This window comes from Osmerus eperlanus, chromosome 13 (assembly GCF_963692335.1).
Source record: "Osmerus eperlanus chromosome 13, fOsmEpe2.1, whole genome shotgun sequence".
In the NCBI taxonomy this organism is placed as follows: Eukaryota; Metazoa; Chordata; class Actinopteri; order Osmeriformes; family Osmeridae; genus Osmerus; species Osmerus eperlanus.
This window is the reverse complement of record NC_085030.1, coordinates 14,288,537-14,307,420: the sequence shown is the minus strand read 5'-3', so window position 1 is coordinate 14,307,420 and position 18,884 is coordinate 14,288,537. Positions and strand designations below refer to the sequence as shown.

The window sequence follows — 18,884 nt, the reverse complement described above, 5'->3', positions numbered from 1 at the left end:
GAACACCAACCTGTTAAAATCCAGTCACAACTTTTCGCGCCAGTGATGACAAGAGGTATACTCGTTTGTTGAATCACGTGACCCTTCTTTCGTCGGAGTTTTCCCGCCACAGCACAAGAATGTCTGTGGCATATGCAGCTCCTAATGTGATTGGACACTGAAGTCGGCAGACTCGCGCCAGTTTTACACCGTCTTCAGAGCACTTTGTGAATAATCGTCTCCGGTGGCTGTGCCGAAACAAATAATAACACACTTTCTGATTACAAATAGTTTTAAAGTCAACATCTTTAAACATTGGCATTAGCAATAATGGCCCCCAAGGATTATTTGGCTGAGAAAGGTACGTTTGACTACGTTCACATGGTACTTATGCAGTCTTGTCGACGTACTAGTAACTTAGCTTAGCGAGTTCGCTAGTTTTGGTTCTGACTGCAGCCGGCCACAGGTGGTTGGTTTGTACAGTTATCTTTGCAAGAATGGCATTTGGAAAGCTATAGTAAGCCCTGCGTTTTTGTATTCTACTATAATTGATTGCAACTTGCTTCAGTAAAAACCGGACGCAGGCTCTTGGAAACATAAAAGTGGCTAGTGTGTCTTGGGCACGCTCGCACTATTCGACTAACCCGAGTAAATTGTCAGAGGCTTGTATTATTTGGAAAGAACGATTAAAGGCATCTAATAATACCAGTTTACCTCTCGTGCTTGACTGTATAACTTAAACGTATCACATGAAATTGGCTAGCTAGCTAACACTAGTTCAGAAAGTTTGGTGGTGGTTCTAGCATTGCATGCGTGCTCCTGACTAAAATGGGTTCAATAACCCGGATGGAACTCGTGAAACAAAGAAGTACGCGCGAGAAGGTTCTCACATGGCCGTTAAATGCACTATATCTTATCCCATGAAGAGATATGCATAAGTACTTTCGTAGTTAAAACGTATATCAAAACTGGAACTGGAGCCGTTGGGCACTAGACGTTACTTTCAGCTAGCTGGAGTCTATTTCTGCTTGGTACGGTAGTAGGTGGTGCTAAGTACCTAGCTAGCCTAGGATAGCTATCGACTGTAGACTTCAGCGAGGTAGCTAGCTCGCTCTACAGTCTTCCTGATTTGATTAGCTGTAGCTAGCTAGCTAAATGCTAACAAAGCGAGTGGGAAAGCCAGATTTAGCGTTGCTTTCAATTTAAGTAGCCACGACTTAATTGCACAATAACACACTAATATCACACAGATTTCGTTTCAACTTCATGACGATGCTCAAGTTATGTTTAACTGAGTGCGCATTTTTTAGCTGCAGCACTATTTAACGTGCGTAGGAATAGCTGAAGATTGGTCTGAGTGACGAGGCACAAAAGCCATGTGCTGCTTTGTTTACCAAAACATACCCGAACGGAGAAATAATGTGGTAGGGATGAAGATTTTTTTGTTCAAGCGGGGAAGGAAGTGTAGAAAACATACTTGAATTCAAGTACTGATTTCGTTTTTAGCTATCATAATTAAAAATATATTTTTAGTTTCGGTTCGATAACTGATGGGTATTTTCTTAAAAAAAAAAATGGACCCTGAATTGGCAGTTGTTCGCGTGAGTCTGTTGTTTATAATGCATAAAATACAAACCCAGCTATAAACTATTGGTAACATCGTAGAAAAATACACGAACATTATCGAAACGATGATGGATGCATTTGCGTGTTTTTTTCTTTGCTGTACGGTAAGCAATAGTGACTCATCGAGATTAAAGGATGTTATCCAACAAAGGGGTCGTCGAAGGACGGCAAATTAGCTCCCTGTGTGTAGGCCCGCTTATCTCTTGTTTACATCTCTCTAAGTTTCTTTTGAACAGAAGGCACATGTATATTTTGGATAAAGACTTGAAAAACAAACTAGTTGTACTAACGGTCAATATGATTGAGATTGGTTGGGTTTTGTCACTTGGGTGCTACATTGGTCATTGTTGAGTATGCATGAAAAGTAACAGTTATCTCCTTAAATGCAGACAATTGATTAATTTGTCTTATCATGCTTTATCCTTCAGAGAAATGCAAGCGTTTCCTGCAGGAGTTTTACAGTGAAGACGATTCTGGGAAGAAAGTGTTCAAATATGGAGCTCAGCTTGTGAGTAGGAGGCTGAAAGGCACCCACTTGTGTCGCACCATCACTCTTGAATGCTGTCTGGGTCTAATTCACACATTTATTATTCATTCATCCCTGCTTTGAGTCAGTGTTACACCCCATACCACCTACAGACACTACAATTGTCATCCAATTAGTAAAATTGTAAATTATGTTCTAAAACTAATTCGATTTCTGACCCGAATTTTAGTAGCCGCTCTTAACATACTTTGTTTAGTCATGGTCTGAACAGTGTGGTGTGGCACCTCCTGAAGACAGCACCGTTGTGTGTGTGTGTGTGTGTGTGTGTGTGTGCAGGTGTCCCTGGCCCACAGGGAGCAGGTGGCCCTCCAGGTGGACCTGGACGACCTGGCGGAGGAGGACCCAGAGCTTGTGGAGAGCGTCTGTGAGAACGCCAGGCGCTACACGGCCCTGTTCTCAGACGCCATCCAGGAGCTGCTGCCAGAGTACCGCGAGAGAGAGGTAGCTTCCCAACGTGTGTGATCAATTTCAGTGGTCAACTACGTTGTAGTTATTGTAGCTTTTTTGTTATGTAAACGATGAGGAAATACGAAATATCAAGTTCTCTGCAGCGTCTGAGCTGTACTTATCAACAGATGGATGTCATTTGGTCTGCGTGTGTGGATCTTTCAGTGTGCTATGACAGGAGTAACCTCCGTCCGTCTGTTGAGCAGGTGGTGGCCAAAGACTCCCTGGATGTTTACATCGAGCACAGGCTGATGATCGAGCAAAGGGGTCACGACCCCGCAGACAACAGGGACGCCCGCAACCAGTACCCAGCAGAGCTCATGAGGAGATTGTACGTCCCCCCCTGCCCCCGAGCCTCTCTCTGTGGAGGTTTCTTCCTTACACTGGGCTTGCATTAGCCTGTACATTATTTAGATGCGGAACATGGCTTTGGAATGATGCGACACACTCTAGAACCCCGGAATCTGAGAACGTTGGATGTCGTAGCTTACGGCTTCTCTCCCTTCCACAGTGAGCTGTACTTCAAACCTCCCACCACCAACAAACCCAAGGTGGTCCGTGACGTGCGGGCAGACAGCATTGGTCACTTGGTGACGGTGAGGGGCATCGTTACTCGTGCCACTGAGGTCAAACCCATGATGGCGGTGGCCACTTACACGTGTGACCAGTGCGGTGCTGAAACCTATCAGCCGGTAAGTTAGTAATGATTATACAAACTAGGCTGAAGGTCATAATAGAAATGTTGAGGAAAAGCAGACTTGCCTTTTGAATGTTTGACTGCAGTTTTAATTATTGTGTATGAAAGTGCAAATGCTTGTTTTGATTCCCCTGTTTTTGTTTGTTCAGATCCAGTCCCCCACCTTCATGCCCCTCATCATGTGTCCCAGCCAAGACTGCGTTACCAACAAGTCTGGAGGGAGGCTGTACCTGCAGACCAGAGGGTCAAAGTTCGTCAAGTTCCAGGAGCTGCGCATTCAGGAACACGTAAGAGTCAACAAGAGAAGAATGTCTTCCTGTGATGTGTGGAAACACTTTAAAATCAAATCACATTTTATTTGTAGAGCCCCCCCCCTCTCTTTCAATTTTTTCAATGGGTTTCACAGATTTAAAACCATTATTTTGCAGATTAAACCCAATTATGTTGTGGTACAAGATACTCTGCTTTATCACCAAAAAAATACATAGACAAAGTCTCGACCGATCTCACCTGTTCCATGAGTGCATGCGTTGCTTCTGTGTGACCTCTGACCCCCCCCCCCCCCCTCCCTGTTGTCTCCAGAGCGACCAGGTGCCGGTGGGGAACATCCCCAGGAGCATGAGCATCTACGCCCGTGGGGAGAACACGCGCGTGGCCCAGCCCGGAGACCACGTGGCCGTGGCCGGAGTCTTCCTCCCTCTGCTCCGCACCGGCTTCAGGCAGGCTGTGCAGGTGAGACGTCCATCCTGGGTGACCCGGCGTGACCGCGTGTTACACTGTGACCGTGCGCTCTGACCGTCTGTTTGGCTGACTTGGTGTGTGTGGTGTTGTCAGGGTCTCCTGTCTGAGACGTACCTGGAGGCCCACAGCGTCACTCTGATGAACAAGACCGAGGACGACGAGCTGGGGAGCGGGGAACTCAGCGAGGACGAGCTCCAGCAGATCACAGGTGCGTGTGTGTGACATACAGTAATGATAATGAATTCAGATTAGCAGACGCTTTTATCCAAGGCGACGTACAGTTAGGTGGTAGGGGAGATTTGAACCTGAAACATCTTGATCTGTGGTCAGATGCTCTTGATCTGTGGTCAGATGATCTTGGACCACTGAGCACCCGGTTCGTAGCATTATATAGCCTAACTCTTCTTTCTGCTGCAGAGGAGGACTTTTACGAGAAGCTGGCAGGCTCCATCGCCCCGGAGATATACGGCCACGAGGACGTGAAGAAGGCTCTCCTGCTGCTGCTGGTGGGTGGTGTGCAGCAGGCCCCTAAAGGGATGAAGATCAGAGGTGAGCCGGTCCCCAGGGCTGCGTTCTGGCCTGTCCCCAGGGCTGCGTTCTGGCCTGTCCCAAGGGCTGCGGCCGCAGCACTTGATGGATCGTGTTGGCTGGATGATTGAATTCATTATCATGTCGGCTTTTCTCTCTTGCAAGGCACCATCAACATCTGCCTGATGGGAGACCCGGGAGTTGCCAAGTCTCAGCTGCTGTCTTACATCGACCGCCTGGCCCCTCGCAGTGAGTCTCCTCTCCCCACCTCCCCCTAGCTCTCCTCCTCCCCTCCCCTAGCTCTCCTCCTCCCCTCCCCTAGCTCTCCTCCTCCCCTCCCCTAGCTCTCCTCCTCCCCTCCCAGAGCTCTCCTCCTCCCCTCCCCTAGCTCTCCTCCTCCCCTCCCAGAGCTCTCCTCCTCCCCTCCCCTAGCTCTCCTCCCCTCCCCTAGCTCTCCTCCTCCCCTCCCAGAGCTCTCCTCCTCCCCTCCCCTAGCTCTCCTCCTCCCCTCCCAGAGCTCTCCTCCTCCCCTCCCCTAGATCTCCTCCTCTCCTTCCCTCCCCCCCCTAGCTCTCCTCCTCCCCTCCCCTAGCTCTCCTCCTCCCCTCCCAGAGCTCTCCTCCTCCCCTCCCCTAGCTCTCCTCCTCCCCTCCCAGAGCTCTCCTCCTCCCCTCCCCTAGCTCTCCTCCTCCCCTCCCCTAGATCTCCTCCTCTCCTTCCCTCCCCTAGATCTCCTCTCCTCACCACCTCTGCAGAAGGTCAAGGATCAGAAGTGCGTAGTTGTCAGTATTTCCGTGGTCGGAGTCAAGTAACGATCATCTCAGCATAGGAAACGCGGAATGACCACTTCAGCCCAACACTCGACAACCAGACTGAAGGGGCCTTCTCTCTCTCTCCCCTCCCCCCCCCCCCACCAGGCCAGTACACGACTGGACGGGGGTCCTCCGGCGTGGGTCTGACGGCGGCCGTGATGCGAGACCACCTGACCGGGGAGATGACCCTGGAGGGTGGGGCCCTGGTGCTGGCCGACCAGGGGGTGTGCTGCATCGACGAGTTTGACAAGATGGCCGACGCCGACCGCACGGCTATCCACGAGGTGATGGAGCAGCAGACCATCTCCATCGCCAAGGTGAGAGCGGCCCCTGGATGGTTCATCATGGGTTCATTTAGCAGGAACTTGCATCTAAAGCTACCTGTCAAATGCTCTAGTACTGAGCTGTACCCATCCCCCAGTTCAGCCTACTCAACACCTGATTCAAATGAATGGTTCAAATGAATGGGTTATCAGGCTTGTAACTGTGTGTTTGTGTGTATCTCTCCCTCCCTCTCTGTGTCTCTCTGCCAGGCGGGCATCATGACCTCCCTCAACGCCCGCTGTTCCATCCTGGCGGCCGCCAACCCGGCCTACGGTCGCTACAACGCCCGCAAGACCATCGAGCAGAACATCCAGCTGCCCGCCGCGCTGCTCTCCCGCTTCGATCTGCTCTGGCTGATCCAGGACAAGCCGGACGCAGACTCAGACCTGCGGCTCGCCCAGCACATCACCTACGTCCACCAACACTGCCGTCAGCCGCCCACACACTTCACCCCCATCGACATGAAGCTCATGAGGTCAGCGGGAGGCCACGCCGCCGTAGGGAAACGGGAACTCGTTTTAGCTTTTGAACTGACAAGTGTCTTTTAATATCGACGAGCTAGCTTGCTGACGTGATTCCCTTGATTTGATGGTGTTTAAGTACAATCTGGGTCGACTCTATAGAGGTAGTCCTGTATGATTTTCCGGTAATGACAAGTGTTGTATAAGTAGTTGACCATTGTAAAATGTGGTTGTTGGTTATGCACATTATCATGTAACTGTGGCAGATTGAGCCAGATGAGCTCATTGTCCTGTGCAGCTGCCAGTCTGACGGCTGGTGTTTCCTCCACCAGGCGCTACATCTCTCAGTGTAAGAAGAGGCAGCCGGTGGTGCCCGAGGCTCTGGCTGACTACATCACAGCCGCTTACGTGGAGATGAGGAAGGAGGCGCGCGTCAGCAAGGACACCACCTTCACCTCCGCCCGCACCCTGCTCTCCATCCTGCGCCTCTCCACCGCCCTGGTGAGCCTCCTCCCTCACCCCTCTCGCCCCCCTGCAGGAACAGGCCCTGGACGCTCGCCCCCTGTGTGGTGGTGTCGTCTACCTAAGGCCCAGTGTGTGCTAAAGTGCTTACAGTGCAGGTAGTTGTGTTGTTCGTCCTACCGCAATGTAAGCACTTCTTTCACACGCCGGGGAAACCGTGCTGTGCTGCGTGACGTCAGGCGGGACGAGGTCCCTGTCTGTTACCATGGGGACGTGGAGGCGTGTGGCCTGCTCTAGCCCTTGGATGTCAAAAGTGCTGTTTGTGCAGGTAGTTGAGTCACCCGCCCTACTGCATGGTCAGCACTTCCTGATACCCCTGCTGGCCCTGCCCTTCTGACGAACGTCCACCGGGGGGCGCAACAGCAGAAACAACCCAGCAGCAATACACGCGTCTGCCTAGAAACTCTGTGTTTGTCTCCACTTCAGTAGCTGGTGTGCAGGGGGGTTGGTTTCACTGTGCATGAGGTGGGGCCCCCAGGAGGTGGGGCCCCCAGCATTGTCTGGTCCTGGTCAGCTTTGCAGGGTGGGCAGTCAGCCTGTGTGCGTAGGAGCAGCTGTGCAAACCCATGCAAAACTGACTGTGACTGGAACTAGACTTCTCCTGCAACCTATGATGTCAACCCGATGTGATGTCACCAGGCAACCAGTTACGGTTCTGTGTTCTACTCTTCTTCCTGTTTCCTGTCTTGTCTCTCTCCCCCCCCCCCCCCCTCATGGAGAGACTAGCCGGTGTTGATAGGCGGAGACTTGGGCAGTTGCCAGCCATGACAGAGGGCATTGCACTTGTCTCGGTCTGACAGTGCCGGCATAGCGCAGCCTTCCACGGTCCTCAGTACTTCCCAGTCCTCTATACACCCCCAGTCCTCTATACACCCCCAGTCCTCTATACACCCCCAGTCCCTCATTCAATACAAACGTTCCAAAATCTGGATGAAATTCTTCTTTTTCCAAGTCAGTTATGTGTGTCTTTAACCCGTCTCCTCTGCTGGCTCCTGTCAGGCCCGTCTGCGCTTGGTGGATCAGGTGGAGAAGGAGGACGTGAACGAGGCCATGAGACTCATGGAGATGTCCAAGGACTCTCTGCAGGCCGACAAGTCCAGCACCACCAGGTCAGTAGCACCACCTTGTGTCAGCACCTCCTGCTGGTGCCCACCTACACCACCAGGACCAGACGGCTCCATCATGAGGGTTGGGTGACGTCTGACGTGACTGTCCTACCCAGCCGGATGCTTCTAGAAAGGGGTTGTGCCACCTCGCGGGACGGGGTCTGACCTTGGGGGGTTTTTTTGTTGTTTTTTTTACGAGACGCTCAGGTAGCTGTAATAAAAGAGGCTGCTCTCCCTGGAGGAAGTGGTAAAATTCCTGGGTTTTTACTGCGCTATCTGTTGACACGACAGCGTGTTAATGGAAAAGGAGTTAACACGTTTCTGGGCTTGTCTGCTCGTTTTGATTCGGCTCTTGTGTACAAGGGGTGGAGTTAGCATTTAAGTATATCCCTCTAGGCATGGAGACAAAAGGAAACCCTTTTGGATAAAAAAAGAAAATAAATAAGTATCTGCTAAATGAATGAAACTCGATGCTAAACAGGAGCTACTTGATGATTCTGATTCCTTGATTCCATCCCGTCTGACCGTCTCTTCCTCTCGTCTGCTCCAGGGCCCAGCGGCCAGCGGACGTGATCTTCTCCCTGCTGCGTGAGCTGGCCACAGAGGGCGTGGCGGGGCGTGGCGGCGCCGGGGGCGTGGTCCGCATGGCGGAGGCAGAGCAGCGCTGCGTGTCGCGAGGCTTCACCCCCGCCCAGTTCCAGGAGGCGCTGGAGGAGTACGAGGAGCTGAACGTGTGGCAGGTGAACCAGGGCCGCACACGGGTCACCTTTGTCTGATCCCGCGAGACTTCGAGCGGCTCTTATGATGACAAGGTCTCTCCAGCGTAATCCCGCGAGACTTCGAGCGGCTCTTCTGATGACGAGGTCTCTCCAGTGTAGTCCCGCGAGACTTCGAGCGTCCCTTCTGATGAGTGGCTTATGTAGACTTGTACTGGACCATCTTTTTGAATCTGCCTTCACGCCCATCATGGTTTCACTGCTAGCTGTCATGGCAGCTCTGCAGTCATTTAGCTCATGGGATCACGGAGGGGTTTGTTTCTTGACTTTATTGTGCTTTTTTTATGTCATGTGTTCCCAAATAAAGAATATTGTAAATATATTTATTTCGTTTGGATTTTAAATGACGTATACCTTTTTTAATCATTTTTTAATGCAAATATGTAGGGGCTGTTTGCATCTGTCAAAGATGCAAATTTATATCTTCAGTTAAGCCCACTGGGCATTTTATACGGACGTAATTGTTATAATTTGTGTAATAAGAAACAAAAAAAACTGGCAATGAAAATGTGTACTTCTCTTACGCCAAATGAACACATCTGTTTAATAAATTTTATATGTGGCACTATTGAAATCACTGGCTCTAAGATGTTCTGAAAATACCGGTGGAAGACCTAAATCTTTCTCAAACACCTGGTTTGCTATCAGAGCAGCTTTGCAGTGTAGACAGTAATTGCTGCTTTTAGTAGCACCTGTAGACATGTCTTACCTATAAACTCCTAAGGGGAATGACTGTCTTTACAGATCTATGGAAAATGTCTCAATGTAGGAAAATAAATTCCTCGGGGGATTGTGCTCATGTTACAATGAGTGCGGGCAATGTTTAAAACACGCTATTATCGATTGAGACAGATGTTTTCTGTAGCCTAATTCACCGTTGACGTTATACGTGTTTTTTTTAACTTTTTTTTTTTTTTTTTTTTTACTTCTGTACATGGGTAATACCATATTATTTGAGGGGGGAAAAATCTTAAAAGCCCAAAAATTATTGTCGAACTGGATGATTTCCCCACTGGACTGCATCTCTTCAAAATTAAGAAGTAGGCCTATGTTTCAGAATGCCTTTTTAATGCAAACATGCCGACCGAATAGCAGGTGTTCATGGGTTATTTGCTACCGTTCCGCTGAAAATGTCCGTACTTTTCCAATCATATCATTTAGTTGCATCAGTAGCTCATCACAAAAGGCACCGAAATAACCATATAGGCTCCTAGATAACATGGAAAATTAAGTTTTACTAATATATTATAGCAATATAGACCCGAATAAACGTCTTTCTTTTTTTTCTGAACTTTGTGCTCCTGGTCTTGGATCGTATACAGACTACAGACGACTGCATTTCTATTCGCAGCAGGTGATGCTTTCCTCCCAGAATTAACGGTCAGTTTCCATTTGAAGTCGGGAGTTTTTATGGCTTTGCTTCTCGAATCCGGGGTTATTTTACATAATTGGCGCCAGAAGCTCAGTATTAAAGGCAGATTTTAAAGGGAGGACGGACCGATAGTATTTTTGCACGAGTTGCTTAAGTCTATTGGCCAAACAACCACGCGTCAGAGTGGTTGACACGATCACATATTAAACGCACTTGATCAGTGCGGTTCAGTGAAGACATCATGCAGGTGAGTGTGTCTTCTCCAACTACAACCTTTTAGAAGGTTAGATTATTTATGCTCTTGTATGGAGCTAAATTTATACATACTGAATAGTGTAGGCAATTTAGTCTCTCATTTCACTCCTGTTTGCATTTTTGGCATGACAAAGATTCCTATTGTGTTTTAAACAGTTTCTTATACATTTTTAGGTTAGATTATAGATAGATAATAAAATACACCTTGAAGCCCGTTGAAAATGATTCAACATGAACAGAATTAAAACCTGATGACTGGATTGCAGGTGATCAACATGTTTTCTCCACCGTGGTTGGTTGGGGTATTATACTGTCTGATGTTGATCCCAGGTCAGTTTCTGTTTGTAATTTATTTGTTTGTTTTATAATGTACTTAACGAGTATAAGAATAAAGAATTTGATATTTGAGGCATTTTTCAAATCTCAATTTAGGTCTGCTGGAGGCAATGTCTTTGTTTGACATCATCAAACAAGAGGGTAACTGCCCTCACATTTTCTGGAATATTGCTTTTCTCTCAGATTCAAACGTTTCAAAGCATAGGTTGTTGTGTTTCTGTGAAAGAAGATTGTGTTCTTGATAGTTGTCTCCTCCTGTCTCTCCTTGGCTGTGGCACACCACAGAGTTGGCGCCTGCCAATGTATTGAGCATCGATTCAGATAAGGCCAACCATTTCTTGACTCGCTCGCGATCAAAACGCAACGTGGACCCCAGGTGGTACAGAGGAAACCCAGACTTCCAGGCGTACTACCGCTACTACACCAGCATCGGTCACACCGAGGGGGTGAGCCAGTCAGAGGGCAGACGCCAGGGTGATATGGCTGAGGAAATGGCAACTGATTCATTATGTTGTCTCTTTCTCTCACTAATCCCTGCTTTTTTTCCTACTCTGTTTTCTGTCTCCAAGCTGTATGAGATTGACAGGATCAGGATGCTGTACCAGCAGATGAGGCACCTGGAGCAGGCATACGGGCCAGACGCCTCCCTCCTCCAGAACCAGCTGGGAGTGCCCACCGTCAAGAAATGTGACCCCGCAACCGACAAGAAATGCAAGGCCCCACCCCCTCCCCCTCCCGCACCAGTAAAAGGCATACCCCTGCCCCAACTGCCTCCCCCCCCTCCCCCTCCAGCCCTCTCCCAGGCAGATGTCCTCTATCTGTGCAACGCCAAGGATCCCCTCTGCAAGCCCCACATCGTCTACCTCCCCACGGGAGCTGTTCCTGTGCTCTGTGACCCGCGCTACCATCCCCACTGCAAGCCCCAGAAGTACGAGATCCCAGCCCCTGTAGCTCAGCCCCAACCTCCTCCCCCACCTCCACCCAAGAAGTCTACCCCGCCACCTCTACCACCCAAGAAATCTGCTCCTCCTCCAGCTCCCATCCGCACATACAAGGGCATGGAGTATGACTGCGACCCCTACTGGGATCCTGACTGCCTCGTCGACCACCCCCCCAGGGCTATTAAGGGCAAGTCGGCCCCTCTCCCTCCTGCGCTCCCCATTGAGGAGGTAGAGGAAGAGCCGGTGGTGGAACCAGCACCCCCTGCAACCATCGCCAAAAAACTGCCCTTACCCTACCCTTACCCCTACTACTATCCCTACCCGTATAACTACCGGGATGATCTCTACGATCCAGCTCGCTTCCAGTACCCAGACCCTGCTGATGCAGCCCCTGACAGTGAGTAGTCCCTGGTTCCCCCCTGGGCAGCATGGAGGTCATGGAAGATGGAGGGGTAGGCTGTTTCTTGCCTTAAGGTTTAAGTCAACAACGTGAATAAACTTTATTTTTAAATACCAAATACACTTTTCCTCACAGAAACAATGAGAATGTCAGAGCTGTAGTGCTGGGGGCTACTCTTTGGTGCTTTTTTAACAATTCAAACACAGAAATGACCTGTGCTTAGGCAATAGTGTCACTGATGTTACAATATGTTGCTTTACCTATGGTAAAGTTATTACAAAGATGTGATCCTACTAGTTACCATTCATATTTTGTGTATAATTATGATACAGTAACAAGAGTGTTGTGCATGGACAGATATCAGCATTATCATGATGATTAATAAACTTTCAAAAGGTGTTTTTTGTAAATTGTTTTTATCACACAAAAGCAATGTTCCTCAGTAGATTTTATGGTGGAAAAACAGCAAAAATGAAGACGTGGCTACCGGAAATGTGCAAGACTATGGAAGGAACTGTTTCCCCCCCATTGGCACCACATGGCTAGTGAAAGCCAACTAGTAAAGCAACATGGAGAAACTAGAGTGGTGGTCATTAGGTTGACTTCCATTGTGTTTTAATAGCAATATAAACGCTGACTACTGTAAGGTCTTTAACTCGAACCGTACCACTTTTTATATAGCGCTACACCCTTCCTGCTAACCTGCACCCCACACCATCTCCAGAGGCTATGCACAGCGAGAACACGGTACATCAAAAGGCCTGCTAACGAGAAACACATTGAACTCCAGACTATAAACCTGCAGCCATGCTGACTACAAAGTTGACTTAACATGCTTATTTGAAGATGCTGGTCTTCTGTCACACCGTATGTTGCGTTACTGAACACGACAGAGAACGCGCCCTCAAAAACACCAAGTAAGGAAAAGAGGAAATGCATCACAATGCTGTGATTTGGCAAACAGAAGAATCAAAGTCCCACGAAAAAAAAACAGCAGATCATTTATTACTTACAGAAAAAGTAAAACAAAGCATGAGGGGAAAAATGTAATTTCTGTTCATGTACATGGATCCATTGATGTGCATACTCAACATACATACACAATGAGTGCTTACGTGAGTAATTTTGTACATGTTTTATCTTCTTCCGGTACACTTATGTGGTACAAACAAGTGGTCTTTGAGACACTTAAAGCGTGGGCTACCTTAGAAAACAGTAAACCAGTTTGATAAGAAGCTAATCTTCACTTGAGTGTGTGTCAGTGTGTTTACAAAAAACGCAGACAAGCAAATGAAACTTTGCAGTGCTTGTGACCACTCCATCTTTCTTCCAAGTCATCCGTTCTTTACACATTCTCTCCATTCCTCAAAAGAACAGTCCTCTCATCCTTCGACCGATGCCCTGTCTGTCATACAGGACGTTAAACTTGTTGATGAACTGGTTCATGCTGTTGCAGGTCTTGGTTATGGTGCCTAGGTAGGCCATGAGGCCTACATCGTTGCATTGCTGCAGGAGACAAAAAGGCAACTTATCCAAAAGCAATAACTCATCAGAAATGATTAGACAAGGTCATATTTAGGTCAGGATTTTACATGAATTTCTTCTTTCTCTGTTCGTCGACAAGGAAATGTAAACAGGTATAAGGGACACTTACGTCATAGAAGTCAGTCTTGAATTTGATAGTGCTGAGGACAGGCAGTCTATGGCAAAGAGCATTGGCTTCTCTAAGGATCTCATGGTTGAACGGTACCTCTCCTTACATATATGTCACAGAAGATGGGAACAACAAGGGAGAAAAAAACAAACAAAAAACAAACACATTCACACAACGAAGTGATTCAGTTATCAGTATACATTACGCAACTGTGTAATGTATACTGGCGAGATACAAGATCACCGTTTTGTCCTGGCACGGGTGAGGATCGGGATGTGAACACAGGCTGTCATCAACTACCCCCTTCACAGATTTCTATTCACACACACTATGTCACCAACTCACCTGCTTCCACAGCTTTCACATACTCCAGGATGACCTTCACTCTGCTGTGGAGCATCTTGATAGCACTGTGCTGGGCTATGAGGTGCTCTGCCACTTGAAAACACAGGCACACAAACACGTCAAGCGGAGGTCATGGCACGTCCTAGGCAAAAAAGTTAGAACCTAGAACACGTCTGTGGTCGTTGCTGTGGTTACCCGTGGAGTTCTCTCCGGTGCCTGTGGCGGTCATGCGCGCCACATGGTCGACACCGATTCTCTCGGCCTCTTCTGTGGCCAGAGTGTAGGTTAGCTCGGCAAACAGCATGGTCGCCTAGGAAACAGACACATGGACATTCCTAACTTAAAATCAACCCCTTCATCAACCACATGCTCTTCTGGTTCTACCCATTGGCTCTTATTTGCTTTTCACAACGTATGCTTCATGTTTTGGCTACCCACATTGTTTTGGGGGGCTATCTCGTTGTTTATGATCATTGAACTATGCACCTTTTGCTCTTTCTTGTAAGTCGCTTTGGATAAAAGCGTCTGATAAATGTAAATGTAACCATGACTACCCTGTACGGAGTGGACTGTGTGTGGAGGAAGCTTTGAATACCTCTCCGTTGATGATGTCTATGACAGACTCGTAGACGCTGACTGGTAACTGCAGGGTGACACAACGCATCTTAGCTTTCCAGCACATTTCACAATATATAGCCATCAACAATACACCACACACACCATTCAGCTACTAAGAAACGGAAAATTGTTATTCCACTAAAACAAATTAGAAACTTACATCTGTATGTTTGGTCATCGGGTTCAACTTGAGAAACAGAGGGCTCTCGATGATTTCACAAACCTAAAATGAAAAAACGAACACTTATAAGCATATATGTTACATAATTCCTTGCTCCTTTTTCATGTCTATTTTACTTCTGTGTACAACTAATCCCACTTTGCACTGCCCTACCTGCTTGTGGATATGAATATCTGATTGGTCAGGAGGGCCTCCTGTGGTATACCAGCCCAGGAATTCCATGTCCTTGAAAACCTGTTTGACTGAGAAACAAAGAAATTCAGGGACAACTGTCACTGACTGGGCTTTTGTTTCATACAACCCCTAACAAAGTTAGCCTTAGATATTATGGTACAATATTCTTCTCAGCTCTAGGAATAATCATGTGGTCTTTTGACCTGCAGAAATGAGTTTAACTCCAAGACACAGTCCAGACAGACAGACAGACAGACAGACAGACAGACAGACAGAGACAATAAAACTCACACTGCTCCTCTTTGGTGTAGTAGTACTCCTTGTCAATATGAGCCCTGTCATCTACAGTGTGGGACAACAGCTCAAAGGAGTTCATCACCTCGATGTTCCTGCCCTCCTGCTTCCCAATCAACGCTCCAATCACTGGAAATACGTTAACAATTGTAGGGAGCAGTAACAGCAAGACAGGAATTGTGCAAAACAACTTATTTGTCACGTGTTTGATTCTGGAATTCCAGTTTTATTTCCAGTTCGACTCACTCTGCAGCGTCAGGGTGAAAGTATAGGCTTCTAAAAAACTTCCAGGCAGGCTAGACTCCACTGTTACATACCTTGCATCGGCCGCCCCTCTTGGGAACGGATACGTATCCAGTGGTCTGAGATGTTGAGGATCACTAGAGGGTGCAAGGCCACCGATACACTCCCAGTCACCCCTGAGGCCATAACACTGGGGCTAGCTGGAAGACGAACGATAGGAAGGGAAGGGGGATATGAACACAGCTTTATGGTGGCTGATTGAGGTATTCTCGTGACCATCCTTGGCTAACGTTATTTCAGTTCAGTAGAACAACTGTTGAGTTATTATGTTAGCTTGACAGGCTAGCTACAACAACAAGCTTTAGCTATCTAGCTAGCTGCTAATGCAACGCGTCTTTTTTTAGCTGTAGAATGTTTTGACAAACAGTTTAGGACTCTACACAGTATTTTGCTAGCCCAGTTCATTTAGACATATAACAATACTAACGTTGGCTAAAGTTAGCCTGCTAAAGTTACTGGCCTTCAACAGTCAGGTCCCTAACGTCAGAGATGAGGCTAATGTGCTGTACTAGTAGTAGGCTAGCTAGCCGCTAGCTACATAATCAGCATGGGAGTTGGTATGACAATACACCAAATGGATGAAAACATTACTAGCTATAAAACATTGGACGTTTTATCAACAGCAAACCAGATAATACGAATATGGAGTATTACTAATGTTTTAGAATAACAACTCTAACCTGCCCCATCCACCTCCATTCCTCCACCATTGATCGTTGCCATCTTGTCCGACCGACTGACAGGTACGCAGGCGCATTCAGTAGAACGGCACTACTGAAGTTTACCAAAGCGATGCAGAAACCACCTCTGCCGCTAAGGTCGCCAAATCGTTCGTCTTCTTGCTGTTTGATGTTTCATGGCAGTTGGCCTCCACGAATTTGCATTACTACCAGTTGCCAAATTGCACAAATAGTGCCTATAGGATATAGGACCTAACATGTTGAGATATAGTAATCAATATTTTGTTCGTGTAGGATTCTGGCTTTAACAAATATTATGGGTACGTAGGCTAAGCATTGAATTTAACCATCGGATTGAAACAGATGAAGTAACCCAGAGATTCAATTCTCGCCAGTAGATGTCGCAATCTCACAGTAAACGTGTGGACAGCTCTTTTTTAATTTAAGGAGGATGTTCATCAATTAACAAATGTGTCAGTTTCTTCTGTGAAAAAAATCATATAGACTTTATATAGCTAGCCTATATATCTTACAGAACATTTGACTATAAAACCCGTGAACCGACATCAGTCGTAGATTCCAGCATCACTGTGGCTAGGTACGGAAGTCGCTTTAGCAACCGTTTCTTCAGGGTTCTTGACCTGAATGCAATTCTGGTACGTCGGCATATTTCGTCCGTGTAACGTTACTTTGTTTACAAAATGGAAGACTTAAAAACTTGCACCCTCGATTACTTCCCAGAGAATATTTTAATTGATATTTTATCTTACTTAAGTGTACGAGAGCTTGTCCGAAGTGGAAGGTAACTGCAAGTAATATTATTGTGCTTACTTTAGTGTAGGGAAATGTGTACTAATGTTCGCCAGTCTACGTCCTACCTCCCTTGCAGTGCATGGCCATGGCCAGACGTTCTTATTCGTCATATAATTCTAATGCATTTTCAGAGTTTGTAAGAGATGGAAACGGCTGGTAAAAGACCAAAGACTGTGGCGAGCTGTTGATCTTACAGCATGGAAAGGGGTAAGAATGTTTCTTTTGACATTTCGTAAGCAGGTTGGATACTATTTGTTTACATTTGCTTCTTAAAATACGTATTTGTCGCGTAATCTCTTCATCCGTGCTTCAGTTAATAAGTATATTATTTAACATGATATGAACTCAAACACATTTGTCCTTTTGTGTTGTGTTTGTTCCATTCTCCTTCTGTGTTCCCTGTCCTCGGTGGCCATTATGGGTCAGGTGACATCTCGCATGCTATGGGTCCTCCTGCGCCAGTACCTGGGCTGTGGGTTGAGATGCCTGCGCCTGCGTGGTTTGCTGCTCTCGGCCAGAGGTGGGGCCTTTCTCTCAGAGTCCTGGCTCAAAGCCTTGTCTGCCAGGTGCCCCCGCCTGCGCAGACTCTCCCTGTTGCATGCTGACCTGAGAGGCCTGCGCAGTTGCCAGCTCCTACCTCCAACCCTTCAGATCCTTGAATTACGTGGCTGTGAGCTACCACAAGGGTTTTTCACACAGATTCCCCCCTGTGAACTAGACGGTTCTGAAAAGGCATCTACTGCCCATGCTCAGCAAAGGGGTCGGGCTGAGACTAGGAAAGGGTCTGCTTCCACGTCTGGGATCACCATAGAGACGATAGTCCTTGACAACGTACCCTCCTTCACAGACCAGCATCTGCAGAGTCTGGCTTCATGGGAGAAGCTTTCTCGCCTGGAGCTCCGGGACGTCTTACGTGTCACCGCTGCAGGGCTTAGAGGCAGCGCTGCCAGGGAGACTGGCTCCACAGTGGAGGGCCTTTCCAGGCTCAAGTACCTGGAGATAGGCAACTCTGGGCGGCCAGGCTCTCAGATGCAGATGGCCTCCCTGGGGCTGGGGGCAGGCTGGCGGGGCCTAGAGGAGCTCAGCCTGGGAGGAAGGGAAGTGGGTCCGGGGCTCCTGTGTGCCAGCCGCCTCAAGGACCTGCAGAGGCTACGTCTTAGAGGCTGCAGACTGAGTGAAATGCAGGTGCTGCGTAGCTGCAGGACACTGAAGGAGCTGCGAAGACTTGAGTTCTGTGAGGTGTTTTTTCAGGCCCGGCAGAGGACAGAGGAGGGGGAGGGGGAGAGGGAGGAAGGGGGAGAGGAAGGTGGCGAGGGTGCTGGTGTTGATGGGGGTGGTGAAAACCCTGACAAACTGGATGAGAATGACCCTGTACCTAGCCTACGTCGCTCACTTGTGGCTCTCCTTCCACGTTGTGCACTTGTGTTCACCAATTGCACTGTAACAATAAATTCAGACTAGGTATTCATGTATCTATGAGGAAAAGTACCCTTCTATTACATTATTTTTTTAATTAGAATACAAATACTCCTCTTATACGAATTAAGACCTAATCTCCATGCTCTAGTGCTCGACATTTTGTCATCCAGAGAGTTAAACATTGTGTCTGTTTTAGTTAATTCACTTGAAATCATAACCAAGTATTTTAGTGTGGAGGCTGTGCTAAAATCTATCATGTATACATGTGTTTTTTTTGACACATTGGTCATTACTCATATGTTTTTATTAGGGGACTGAGCTACTTGCTGTCTTAAGAAGAGATGTGAAAAAGGAGAATTCATTTTCAATAGACTGAAGTCCTCAATGCTTTATTCTGCTATCTGCTACTTTCAGTAGAATAGATCTGTGGTAGAACCTTTTTCTATTGCAAATTTGATTAAACCATTATCAATAAACCATTGCTGAAACAATAACGTCTCTTAATTTCTGCATTTCCCTACAGTTAATACACA

The 18,884-nt window shown here is 47.5% G+C and overlaps 4 protein-coding genes across 5 annotated transcripts; 3 read left to right on the top strand and 1 right to left on the bottom strand.

Annotated features, from left to right (window-relative positions):
• The first annotated feature begins 82 nt into the window (after positions 1-82).
• Positions 83-8,888, top strand: mcm7 (minichromosome maintenance complex component 7). Its single transcript, XM_062476691.1, has 15 exons — positions 83-340; positions 2,034-2,113; positions 2,429-2,593; positions 2,806-2,930; positions 3,111-3,291; positions 3,446-3,583; positions 3,879-4,028; positions 4,131-4,245; positions 4,455-4,586; positions 4,731-4,814; positions 5,483-5,694; positions 5,911-6,176; positions 6,495-6,663; positions 7,684-7,793; positions 8,341-8,888. The coding sequence occupies exons 1-15, from the start codon at positions 310-312 to the stop codon at positions 8,564-8,566; spliced, it is 2,184 nt and encodes a 727-aa protein (XP_062332675.1). The 5' UTR covers positions 83-309; the 3' UTR covers positions 8,567-8,888.
• A 914-nt stretch (positions 8,889-9,802) lies between these two features.
• LOC134032640 (uncharacterized) lies at positions 9,803-12,263 on the top strand. The gene is made up of 5 exons (XM_062476653.1): positions 9,803-10,185; positions 10,460-10,523; positions 10,626-10,670; positions 10,815-10,975; positions 11,099-12,263. The coding sequence occupies exons 1-5, from the start codon at positions 10,180-10,182 to the stop codon at positions 11,873-11,875; spliced, it is 1,053 nt and encodes a 350-aa protein (XP_062332637.1). The 5' UTR covers positions 9,803-10,179; the 3' UTR covers positions 11,876-12,263.
• Positions 12,264-12,853: 590 nt separating this feature from the next.
• On the bottom strand, positions 12,854-16,272 carry cops6 (COP9 signalosome subunit 6). The gene is made up of 10 exons (XM_062476654.1): positions 16,120-16,272; positions 15,454-15,579; positions 15,134-15,265; positions 14,822-14,910; positions 14,648-14,710; positions 14,465-14,512; positions 14,065-14,179; positions 13,870-13,962; positions 13,525-13,625; positions 12,854-13,376 (listed from the first exon to the last, which is right to left on the bottom strand). Exons 1-10 carry the CDS (start codon positions 16,160-16,162, stop codon positions 13,236-13,238), a joined length of 951 nt encoding a protein of 316 aa, XP_062332638.1. The 5' UTR covers positions 16,163-16,272; the 3' UTR covers positions 12,854-13,235.
• A 434-nt stretch (positions 16,273-16,706) lies between these two features.
• On the top strand, positions 16,707-18,832 carry LOC134032706 (F-box/LRR-repeat protein 12-like). 2 transcript variants are annotated; one of them, XM_062476731.1, is made up of 3 exons: positions 16,707-16,775; positions 17,064-17,139; positions 17,359-18,832. In XM_062476731.1, exon 3 carries the CDS (start codon positions 17,371-17,373, stop codon positions 18,391-18,393), a length of 1,023 nt encoding a protein of 340 aa, XP_062332715.1. In that variant the 5' UTR covers positions 16,707-16,775; positions 17,064-17,139; positions 17,359-17,370; the 3' UTR covers positions 18,394-18,832. The 2 variants fall into 2 exon arrangements, with proteins under 2 accessions (XP_062332715.1, XP_062332714.1); XM_062476730.1 differs by lacking the exon at positions 16,707-16,775 and adding an exon at positions 16,785-16,921.
• Positions 18,833-18,884: the final 52 nt, after the last annotated feature.